Source organism: Notothenia coriiceps, unplaced genomic scaffold (assembly GCF_000735185.1).
Source record: "Notothenia coriiceps isolate Sejong01 unplaced genomic scaffold, NC01 NC01_scaffold00035087, whole genome shotgun sequence".
In the NCBI taxonomy this organism is placed as follows: Eukaryota; Metazoa; Chordata; class Actinopteri; order Perciformes; family Nototheniidae; genus Notothenia; species Notothenia coriiceps.
The window spans coordinates 19216-32010 of NW_011367788.1; the positions used below are offsets into that span (position 1 = coordinate 19216).

The 12795-nt window shown below is 38.4% G+C and overlaps 1 protein-coding gene and 1 long non-coding RNA gene across 2 annotated transcripts in view; both read left to right on the forward strand.

Annotated features, from left to right (window-relative positions):
* The first annotated feature begins 5542 nt into the window (after positions 1-5542).
* Positions 5543-10213, forward strand: LOC104962600 (uncharacterized). Its single transcript, XR_800226.1, has 3 exons — positions 5543-5678; positions 8903-9262; positions 10123-10213. It is a non-coding gene; the product is annotated as an uncharacterized lncRNA (long non-coding RNA).
* Positions 10214-12251: 2038 nt separating this feature from the next.
* The window catches only part of LOC104962601 (uncharacterized), a 10000-nt gene continuing 9456 nt past the window's right edge, over positions 12252-12795 (forward strand). Inside the window, exon 1 of the mRNA XM_010791054.1 lies at positions 12252-12450. Coding sequence (XP_010789356.1) covers positions 12252-12450 — 199 coding nt within the window. The remainder of the gene's footprint in view (positions 12451-12795) is intronic.

A 12795-nucleotide genomic window follows, 5' to 3' on the forward strand; every position in this document is an offset into this window, starting at 1 on the left:
AGGAGAGTCGAGGAGGGGAAATGTAAGAATTGAGAAGCCTCTCGTGTTCACGTGGACAGCAATATTGAGGCTGTGAATCATGTGTCCATGAGTAATAAATGCCCACACCGGGTTGTATTTGGGACGTTCTGCCTCTGCCTCCTTGCTTGGTCGGGCCGCTCAACGGTCAGCTTCACAAATACTCTGCTCAGTGAGCAAAGAAACAAAACTGTCCACTTGAATGTGATCCATGTCAATGTCAATGATTTTCAGATTGTCAATTAGATACACAACTATGCAATAACACACATTTGATTTAATATAGCTGTAGAGAAGGAACGACAATTATATTAACGGGAAAAAAATGTAATCAGTACTTAATGCAAAAATCTGCCCAGTACATGCTATCAGTAAATGTAATGCATTAGAATAATCCACAGAAGTCTGTACTTTAATTATGCCTAACATGAAAGAAAAGCAGCATGTCAACTCTATTATACTGTAGGTGAATCCATTTGTAACTGTATTATGTTGAACATTGTGGATATTTCTGTGTTCTACAGCTCAAGTATCACGATCAAATCTATTGTCTCCATTGCTCTGTCTGACCTTTTGGAGGAGAAATGATATGACTGCAGCACAAGCACAACTGTGGACTGACCGAGGGGAAATTAGTAACAGGAAGCAAATTTTATAAGCAAACTCAAGACAACTACAAGTCCAAAACAAGTTGTGCTGGTTAGAGATGGTCAATATCGAATGGAGAATGCTCAGTTACACTTACTGTTGATTCTACTTCCAAACACATAACCACATTATGACTGCCAACCATGTAGTGGGTTGTCTCAAAGTCAATGGTTTTTTAATTAGTTTTTGTTAGCTGGAACACGCTCTGTGGTTAACACAAGCTGAAGATATTTTCAAGTTTGTTTCTATAACATAGAATAAGTCAGTAAATACCCAAATGCCTGAAGCTTCTGTATGTCTAACAAGTGTCTAAATGAGACGACTAGACGTCACCATGGTAAACATTAGCCGCCTTTAGCTTAGTGGTGGTGACGTGAAGTCATGGGACCTTGATGTAGTTTCTTTATAGACTAACGGTAGAGTTTTACTTTATTTGTTGTGTTTTTGCCACAGAACTCATTATCTGCAATATTCCAAAATCTAATAGATAATCACATTGCCTTTGTTGAGGCGATGCTAACTTCTGGGTCAGTTTACAAAAATAAATCTATGGAGGACCTCTACGACCAGCAGTGTAGGATAAAACAGGATCAAAAAAGATTACTCCACCAATAAACTGTTCTGTCTGCTGCCTACAGTGAAGTTGTATTTATTTTTATGTCTAAAGCATAGTATGTTGCATTATCGGTGGAGCCTGGTACTTCAGATTTTCATTGCCAAAAACTAGGCTGTAGCTAATCGTGCATGTGACACTAAAGCCTAAGAATATTGATTTATAAGCGTACTATATGCAGCAAAACGGACAGGACAGCTGGGATATGCAAGTCAAGCACTTGCTATTCCTTCCTTCACATATTAATTTGACTGTTTCTCACCCAGTAGAGAAGCTGTGAAGCGCACAGAGACTCGGTGGTCCTGACTGAGCAGCTCTCTCAGAGCCCCTGGAGAACACTTCAGCACCCCGCTGATCCCAGACAAGGCAAAAGACTTCCTCACAGACTGCACACCACAGAAAGGGGGGGTATAGAAGAGTTAAGTTAAGCAGAGGAGGTAGTAAAATCTTCTTAATTGAGTAAAGGTAGCAATACTACAGCCTAAACATACTCAGATACAAGTAGAAGTCTAACATTCAAAAATGTACTCAAGTAGTAATATACCTTAAGTACCGAAAGTACAAGCACTCATTATGTAATAGTACAGAAGTGTTACCAGCAAAATGTACTTAAAGTATAAAAAGTAAAAGTAGTAATTCTGCAGAAAATTGCCTCCATGTGTAATTTATTATTATATATGACATTATTAGATAATATGATAGTAGTATTGCATCAATTATCATGTTACTCTTGTAGATAAACAAAGTTTTGATATAAAAATATATGTACTTTTTGTTGTATTTTGGATAATTCTACTTTTTTGTACCTTCAACAGATAGTCTACTAGAAAACATTTTAGTTAAGTACAGTACTTGAGTAAATGAACTCAGGTACTTTCAACCACTCCCAAAATGTAGCACAACTTTAAGATACTCAGGTAAAGTATAACTATTTCAGAATTGTCATTTAATAACTGACTTATGTAAATGTACTGAACTACATTCCACCACTGAAAACAGTTGAGTACTGCAATGTGTATGTAATGTAAAGGGCTTTGAGCACTTGAAAAAGCGCTCTAATAAAATATTTAATGAATTGTTATTATTATTATACTTCTTCCACCACTGGTTAAAAACACGTTTATGATGGTATTTCTCACCGCTACATCTTTACTTTCGATCATCTCCACCACACAGGCCACACACACCAGCAGCCCGCTGCCCTCCGCAGGCCCCAGCCGGCCACTCCACTTCGGGTCGTGTCCGAAGTGGATCTTATCATAAATAATATCCACGCCTGTCATGTTGGCCTTTAAACCTGATGAAACAAAAATATACACCATGGTTCTCAACTATAACCGGAAGTCAGCCGGTTGAGTTAACAAGCTAGCTATCGCTAAGCTAACCGGCTAATATTTCAAGCACATATATGAACATCATTTATTGTACAAGAAGTTGCTATCAGGGGTAGACATATTAAGTAATAAAACATTACATTAAATAAGGAAAAATAAAAATATAGTTTCATATTTCTGATTAAATGTTTGTTAAATACACAATTAGTTTTTTGAGAATTTTGAGTCCATCTTTTTATGAATATGAAATTTCCCTCCAATATTAAATATACTGTACAAAAAAACCCATATCTGCGTCCATACTAAACTTTGAAGTAAACATGTCTTTATCCTGGAGTTGTACTTGTTGTCCCGTTTTTATTTTTTTATGATATTATATCTAGCAAAACAATACATTCATAATAAAACAAGCTAATGTAAAACATTAAGCTAGCTAGCTTTCAAACAGCTTCATCATCTCAAAACAAATGTCCGTTGTTGACACGACTACTTTTGTTTTAAAGTTATACGTAAATATGCATACTAGTTTTAACAACGCTATAACATAAAATACATATATTATATTCAGTTGACTCACCACGAAACTTTAAAATGATACAGATGACGAAAGTCCAGTCCACACAACCAGTATGGAGGCAACTAGCGAAAGTGGCGGGTTTCTGTAGCATTTTTTTTTTAAATCCCCAAAACTTTATTTAACAAAAGACAACGTACAACATATAGCGATAGATATTTTATATTTAGGTTATTATCAAAAGAAATACACTAGTAGGCCTACAGGTACTTTTTCGTGACTATATGCCTATGTTATAAAAATTATTTACAAGATAATTATTCTATGTTAAAGTAAAATGTAGTTCTAGACAATAGAAATAAATTGTTTATATACATAGATTTATAAAGATAAATATAGAGATAGATATGATTACAAATTCCCTCTAATATGTGTTGAACAATCTTTTAACCATATTGAGCCTACGTTTGTTTTAGCCATGACGCCATAATAAGAATAAAATGGGGCATAAAAATCAGCTATTTAAAATGCAACTATGACATTTCATTATTGCATGCAATAATTAGGCTATAACGTTTGTTTCTCAATATTTGGTTGGGATGGGAGTTATTTTAAACATTTCGACTGTTGGTAGTGATTGGGAAAGGGCCTGTATGTGTTTCTTCATTAGGGTTTTGTTTCTCCATTGTTGTTATCAAAAGTCTCTAGAGTTCAAGGGTTGACTGATGTCTTACATTTTAGCAAAACCCATACATAATCTTTGAGATGATCTATCACTCTCAATTAATCCTCCAGCGATTGTTACTGCTGTACAACATGCAGTGAGTTTATGGTGCGATGCATAGGTTTGCTCTGCAGTATAATTTAGCCGTGAGGGCCACAATTTGGTTATCGCCATGACAACAAAAACCTCTTGGCAACCGTGCAACTATCTGATGAAGAGAGTGTGGAGGCGAGTATCAACCACTACCGACATGTCAATTTGTAATATCTCTCCTCACTTCTCTTCGACCTCTCTGCGCGTCATCAGTGTAGTGCATGACATGCAGTAAGTGTGTGTGTGTGTGTGTGTGTGTGTGTGTGTGTGTGTGTGTGTGTGTGTGTGTGTGTGTGTGTGTGTGTCGCCTTTGACAAATTGGTGGCCTTGTTAAAGGACCTAAGACAAGCAGGTGGAAAATATTTGTTTCCAAATCTTCCATTTGCTCAGACAGGAGGTAAATCATTCAGTCTCAGAGTTTATTGGCCCCTGAGAGAGAGAAACTGACACAGACAGAGCCCCTCTCAGTGCTCAGGGGGGAGCCGATGCATATCACAGAGACAAATGGATTCAGCCTCTGTCCGAGCATAAGTGGAGCCTTAAAATGCGAGCAGTGCTGGGCCTTTGCTTTGCTCACATTCGGCTTCATATATCTTTAACCACTTCCTGTTTATAGCCCCTCCGCACCACACACGCACACATCAGTGTAAAACAATCATGCAGTACTGTAGATTAAGAAACCCTTTCAGTGACATCACTGAGCAACCCTAAATATAACTATAACTTTTTCCAGTCACCAACCCACACTTTGTCACACCATCACTCTGCTCACTAACGTACTGTTTCCATTCACAATGACATTTACAAGTCATAAAGTAGCTCAGCTTGTTTTGTAAGGGACATTATAATACAATTGTGTGTTGTCTGGTAAGCTGCTTCACTGCCAAACCTTGCAAATGTGGATATTATCTGCATTTCTATATTAAATAAAATAATATCATGACATTTTACTGACTGGAATTCAAAAACATTAGCTCGGACTTTGAACATTTTGTACTATAGGTTTTTCAATAACCAAATGATTAATCACAGATCACAATACTTTATTTATCCTGAGAACATTTGACGTTGTGATGGTTGCCTCATTTTAGAAAAAAAAATTTTTTAAAGTAAATATATACTTTTTAAAAGTTTTATGTTTTAATATTATAAACATATTATTAAGACAATGATTAAATACAATAATGTAAATAAATAGTGTATATTTAAATACTGTAAACATCATAAGACAATATGCAATAAATAGATACAATTAAAAATGAAAACTGAAATAAGTATAAAAAGTTATAATAAAATGGATAAATGTAGAAAATAAATGTAAACACCACACTGAAGCATATCATGTTACTGTTTATATTACACACACATTCTTTGCAGTTGTTGAAAAAAAGTTAGATAAGTAGGAAGAGGGCGGGGCAAAGAAGACGCGCGTGTGTGTGTGTGCGTGGGTGTGTGTGCGTGTGTGTGTGTGTGTGTGTGTGTGTGTGTGTGTGTGTGTGTGTGTGTGTGTGTGTGTGTGTGTGTGTGTGTGTGTGTGTGTGTGTGTGTGTGTGTGTGTTGTAGAAGCGGCAGTCTCTCTCTCGGGTGAAACGTTCAGGTGCGCTTCACCCTCAGAGGTGCAAACTCAAGTCGGTGCGGTGGATTATATTTTATCCGAGTAGACATTGATTTTAAATAAATCTCAACGAGAGATGTTCGTGGAAAGTCCGTTTGAAATGAAAGTAAAGACTTACGGTAAGAAAGCTTGCAATTCTTTACAACTGTTGGGCTACTTTTTGCTCCTTCTTGCCGAAGTTTTCTGAACCTGTTCCACGAATGGACAACTATGGACGATGCATGCATGGTATATTTTTACATGGAATTAGTCTAAAGTGCGTTTTTTTAAGATGAATAACCTATAGTAGCTTCAGTAATATCTGAGGTTCCTTTATCACATATTCTAATGTATATGTACATTTAATTTAACGCTAATTTAACATGCTTTTTAAAAAGTTGTTTAGATTGTAAATTTTATTTTAAAAGGTTTGCCAACTTTTTATTATAAGGGAAGCTGTAGTGAGTCACTTACCATTTTCTTGACTACTGCTTTGCTGTTGTTTCTTCAGTTATGAAGTTAAATGGCTTTTTACATTGACTTCATTTTGCATTGCATTGTATGTCCTTAAATATTTTTTATAATAATCTGGAATTCTCTATAATAATCTATAATAATCTATTGGTGTCAATGTTTTTAGATTTTTTTGCATATAATACTAATAATAATAATGTTATCCCTATGTCCATCAAAGCTCCAAATTACATATGGCTAGCTAATGACTAGAGCCTGGCTCCTGTTACTGCCTTTAATATGAACTGTACTCATGCACACTGTCTAAAGGGTTGCAACTAACTATTATTCAGTATTGAATTGTCTGCTGTACTTTTACGCTTGATTAAGTTAGTTTTAGACAATAAAATGTCATTACAAATACAAATAAAAAATCCTAGTTACTGAAAGTCTAAGTTGATGTCTTTAAATATCTAATTAACTTGTCGTTGCCCCACTTATGTTATGCTAATGAACTGTTTTACCCAGTTAATGCATATTTTATGTACATTATTAATATGTCTATTGTGTGCTAGAGACATATACATTTTAGTATGGCAGTGCATGTACCGTATGAATGCATAATGTCAATTTTTCATCTATTTAAACAGACTATAATGTCCAAACCTTTGTTTCCTGGACACAATATTCTCTTTTTTATCCTCTTAATCAAAAAGATACATAACATTAGTGTTTAAAATGCCTTTTTGGGAGCAACATAACACTGTATGCTGACAACTTCATGTCCTCTGTGGTGTATTCACAGAAATAAACGAACAACATCACTTCCTGTGGGATTAGAAGTATTAGTCATCAGATGTTTCCATGCACATCTGAACTCATGAGCCAAAGAATTTAGGAGACTGACTAAACAGAAAGCTTAAATATGCAGCAGACTTTACTTTCAGTGTTTGGGCCTGCAGTACTCAGATAAAAACCCAACTTCACCACAGCCTGAGATACTGACATGCAACAAAACCACAATGACGCTATTGTGTCTGTTTATGGCTTTGCATATGGGTCGTCTTAAAGTATAACCCTGCTCACATAACTGACATTCTCTTAGCTAGGGTTATAACTGTGTACATTAATGCCGGGAAATTAAACTCGTAGTTTGAATACATTTTGCAGTACTTTTTAGTGCAAAGTCGTTTTTGCCATTTTCTGTGTATTAAGCGACTTAAACTACAAACAATTTTAGGGCATAAATGAAAAGGAAGGATTTTTAACATTGCTTCTATACTGTAGATAAACCAAATTTACCATACCTACATCCTTTCTACAATTATACTGTATTTACATATATTTTCTTTTATTACATATTATACTTGTGTACAGTTTGACCTGCGAATAAGTGGGCACTTTTTTATTTAATTGGCATTTTCTGCTGGCATGTTGTTTTTTAAATACATATTGTTATATTTTAGTATCACATATACATTGAGATAACATTAACTCTCAGTAGTGAGTACAAAAAAGTTGTAAATAGTAAAATAACTGACATAACTGAGTATTGGTTTAACCTTAAAGGTACAGTCAGGAGAGCCTATTGCAAATACGAATTGTTAATATCATAGAACTTTATTTTAAAAGCTAAAACCTTTATTTTTATTGATGTTATTTTTGATTTTGTAGTTGATTTAACATGCTAAAGTGCTGCTAACATGCTTCAGTTATGTAAAAGGATCTGTTTATTCTTTTAAGGACCTTTGTAACTGATAATCATAATAAGAGAGTATCACCGTATACCGTGACACCGTGATATTTTACGTGCCGTGACATTTCCAACGTGTTTTGCCTTGTCTTACCTTTGGACAAAAAGGCAAATACTAACACTAATCCTCCTCTCTCAACTGTCCTATCAGCACTTTCAACAACTGGCATAATAAACAAACCAAAACTGTACCAATAACAATGGCTGGTATTATCACGCCTATAGTACGCCCACACAGAGACAGTGCAGGTACTGTGCAAGCCGGAGAGGAAGCACGTCCGACAGCAACGTGGATCTCACATTGTGTCCTCAGATAGCACCAACCCGGGGAGTATTCACTTTCACTCAAGGACAGTGGACTACTCAGGGCTTGAATTGATTCGGATTATAAAAAAACGCTGAAATTTGAGGCTTCTACGTAAATGGGAAAGTGTTGATGTGAGAGAGGATAGACTTTGAATGTCCCCCTTTTTTTATTTCAAAGATCTGTATCCTCGGGGCGTGACGTAAATCGAAGCGACGTCAAAGTCACTTCAAACTGTAGGGCTGTGAGGAGAAAGGGATTGAGAAGAAAGACAAATGACAAATGTAAAACTTGCTGAGTGAAACGAGATGAGGGGAGAGCGTGTGGCAGATTTTCAGCCTCAAAAAGTGACTGATTGTAACGATGAAAAAGCGTCGGGATTGATAATGAACCATCATTACTGCGGCGCTGATGATGGATTTTTTTATCTTCCAGCCAATGATGCAAAAAGAGATTCATATTTATTATAAAAGGGAAGAATATTTTGTCTCTTTCCACATGAGATTGCTTCTTCTTCAGTTAATTAGATGGATGGGTCGGTCGCTTTGTGCGCTCACAGACTCCATTCAAAGCAAATTAAACCCGTGTCACATAATAGTGAGTCAAAGAAGAACAAAGGGGAGAATGGTAAGAAGCACGATAATAAATGCTTCGAGGCATTTTTCATCCACAGGCGTTGTAACTTTTGTCAATTTATCCACCCACACAACAGCACCACTCAGCTCTGCCCATACTCACTTGTCAAGTCGGCAGAAAATTACATTTATTGTAGAAGAATCTGTTTGAAACTGACTATAAATTCTGCTTTTTTTCTCCCACTCTTTTTATTTCTCACTTCATTCTCCGCCCTCCAGGTTTCTAATGACTTCGACCTTTTTTCACATTCTTCATTCCTCAGATTCAAATGCCACTTTTCTCCTCTTCTCTCTCTGTGGCTCTTAGTTTGGGGGTCATAATCTTTCTCTCCATGAACTAACCTATCCCTCACTCCCCTCACTGGTTCTTCTTCTTTCTTTTTTCTATTTCCTGTTTCCCTCTTCTTCTCTCCTGTCATGTCTGTATCCATGAGGAATCAAGTCCAGCGCCGGCGCTCCCTGGGTCCAGTTTCTCCCAAACGCATCTACAGAAACCTGTCCGTCAGACTGAGGGGCGGAGAGTCATCTGTTTCCAGGGAATTGGACACAACCAAACACTTCAGCAAGTCTGCAGATTCTGTAAGATATTTGGACATCATAAAGTGGAACTGTATCTTTGTAGGCCGACTCGGAAGTTAGCATCTCAAGGGCTCCTTTGGGAAAAAGCCAATGGGATTTTCCCAGCGTGATGACTTTTAATTGTCTCATTTGGACGCTTGTTAGCAACCAACGTTTTTAATAGAAGCATCAGACATTTACCGGGGTAGTTACTGTACTGACATATTTTATGTCGTAGAACAAAACGTAGAAATCTCTTAAGCTTGTTTTAACCACAGACCTTATTTCAGGAATTTAACCAAACACACATTCAAAAAAGCATTGACTTTGAGATAAGGCAACCAGAACTGCTAAAATGCTAAGTTATTTCCAGGTTTTAGGACTCATTCCTGCACTCAATTTGATTAAAATAGTAACTACAGTATAGCAACCGCTGTTTTAATGATACTTAAAAGCTCCAGACATTCACCAGGGGGGTATTTTAGTCACGTATTCTATATCGTAGCACAAAACGTGAACATATCTTCAGCGTGTGTTAATCACAGACCTTTTGACTTCCCGACTGAACCACAAGTGGTAAAATGCTAACTCATTCCCAGGTTTAAGGACTCATTCCTGCACCACAATATCTCAAGGTTGGGTCTGAAATGTCCTCTGGCAGGGTTATAGATTCTTTTTTTATTACAAGATCTTATTTTGACATTACATAACTCTGTTTAGCTATGAATATATTTCACCAGGAGACACTGATTTATGATTTGATTTATGTGTCCTCCTGTCTCCATACAGCAACTCCCTTCCCTCATAAAATAAATCTCTCTCGTTTGATCTCCTCTTTCCTCACCCGCACAATCCTTTCCTCTCCCCTTCTCCCCCATTAGTACAAGACCTTGTGGGAAGCAGTGGAAAATGAGGATACTTTGGCCGTACAAAGCCTGCTGTCCAGAGACCACAACCATGCTGCAGGAGGAGGAGGAGGAGGAGGGGGAGGGGGAGGGGGTCTGTGGGAGAGAGGGGAGAAGAAAGAGAAGGACTGGGAGAGAGAGAGGGAGAGGGGGGTGAACAGGGTGAGCGAACAGGGCCTGGTCCCCCTGGACGTCGCTGCCCTTACCCACAATTCCCCTCTCCTCCATGTGTTGACGAAGGCGGGAGCCCGACATAACCCTACATGTAAGATTTTTAAATGTTATACAGTTGTGCTGGTGGTCAGTGGTGGGATGTTATGAAGAATATTTACTCAGGTATTGTATTAAAGGTGGGGTATGTAATTCACTTCAGAAACACTTTTTGTTATATTCCATGGAATGCTCTTAACATCCCGATAGCAATGAATATATTAAATGCTTTGACAAAAAATACATGAACAAATGTCATCTGTGGAAGCCGTGGTACTGTAAAAAGCACGACCAATCATCTGAGCCGGCCCGGCTAAAGTAACTGGATGGCCTACCTGCCTGTCAGCCTTCCATCTGTGCACAAACTTATCTCGTGCCCTCATTGGTCATGTGCGCGTTCATGTGTGTTGGAGGAGGGGCTCTGTAAGGAAGTGGCAGATTTTTTTCGGCTAAGTATTTTCAAATTCTAGCGCACTCGAGCTTGTTTCTGCATTCTTACCTACCCCACCTTTAAGTATAGATTAGATTAGATCAAATGTACTTTATTTATACAAAATTGGGATTTTTTTTGTCACAGCAGTTTGTTAACATACATTACACTTGAGTCAACAAAATAATCAAAGAAGAAATAATATATACATGTCAACAGTAGAAAATATATAAATCAATAAAATATTTGAAGTATACACTTTTTTGCAGAAATAGCAACATATTAATTAAAGAGGAATGTACAAAATATGAAAAATAGAGATGACACAAATTAAAATGTACAAAGCACAATATAAGTAGTTGCAGTATTTTAGAAAAACAAGGGTAAGATCTAGAAATTAGTTATTTACATATTTTGTCTAACTAAGAGATAGCAGCCAGTTATAACAATAATCTTAAAAGGGACATATTGCATAACAGAGGTGTTACTGATGCCAGTACCTTTGTACTTTTAGTAAAGTAAGATTTTGAATGCAGGACTTGTAACCGAATATTTTTCACAATTTAGCATTGCTACTGTTAGTAAAATATCACTCGTCACCGGCTTGAGTTTCAATATCAGGATAGTCATCACATACAGAGCATTTGGTCCAACTAGTTCCTGAACAGAGTCCTTCAGATGCTGATACACAAGAGAGGGAGTTACACAGTCACAAGATGGAGGAATACCGGTTCAAAGCAGTATTGCTGGGCCGGCTTCTGACCCCTAAGTTCGACCTACGAGGAGCCCAACGTGATGAGCCGCCCATTGGTTGCCCCTCCTTTATCGTCTTTACTCAAATAGGAGCTCCGTTCCGCGCGTCGCCCGCGTCCCGGAGTCCGAGTCGCGAGCGCAGGTTTCTTCTGTTCAGGCGGGAGACCTCGGAGGCAGACGGTCGAATACGTCCTCTCTGTCCTTGAAGGGTTGTGTCCAGCCGGACGAGAGGACAGGTCGAGCACTTGAGAATACTTATGTCGTCCCTTGTGTAGATCCAGTGGCGCAAAATTACACGGACGCACGTGTCCCGCTGTCACCGCAGTCTTAATCTAGGGTATAGGTGGTTTAGTCGGTTTCCAGTCATCAAACTGGGGCCTCGGGACGTCCGTTTGTCCATTCTATGGAATTCCCAAAGGGGATAAGCTATTGACAAAAAGTAGTTATAGAACTCGGATATTATATAGAACTACTTTTTGTCATATTATCCCCTTGGGAATCAGAGATGTACAACTGACGTCCCCGAGCCCCAGTTTGAATGACCTGGAAGACTAACCAACCTATTGACGAGATAAGGAACTCGGACAGCGAGGACACGCGTTCGTGAATTTTTGCGGGACCACTTTGATCTACCAAGGGATGACAGAACAGTACCAGTGATCGACTGGCTTCGTGCTGGAGGACACAACACTTCAGAAGCAGAGGTAGGGACATGTCGACGTCGGCCTCCAGAGCGTCTCGCCTGAACAGGGAGACCTGCATCGGGACTCGGACTCGGGCGGGGCGGAAGGCTATTGAGGTTAAGACGAGAGAGGTGGCAAACTCCCGGGGGGGCGCCGGTCACGGTGCGGTCTCGGAGGTCGACTCTGGGCAGACGCAGCCGTTGTGGGACGTCTCCGCCGCTCGCCTTTGTCCGCTCCGGTCTTCGCTCTCTTTCTTTGTCTAGACTTATAAAAACGTAAATTAATGTTACTGTAGAGTGAAGGTCTGCAAAAATCGATTCATTTTTCATCGCAAACAATGTTAAACCCTTTTTACACGAGAAGTTAAAGTCTCATGTGCACTATTGTTTCCATAGGGTTGACATCGACACTTGTACTGTTCCTACAGAACTAATGGATCTTCACCGCCGTGTGAGTACTGACAAATCCTCATACTATCCGATACAACTAATCGTATAATACCTAGGACGAGATACCTCTGATCTAGTATTACTGGCAGTATCAAATAACGAATGCACCCGAATTCGATTAGAC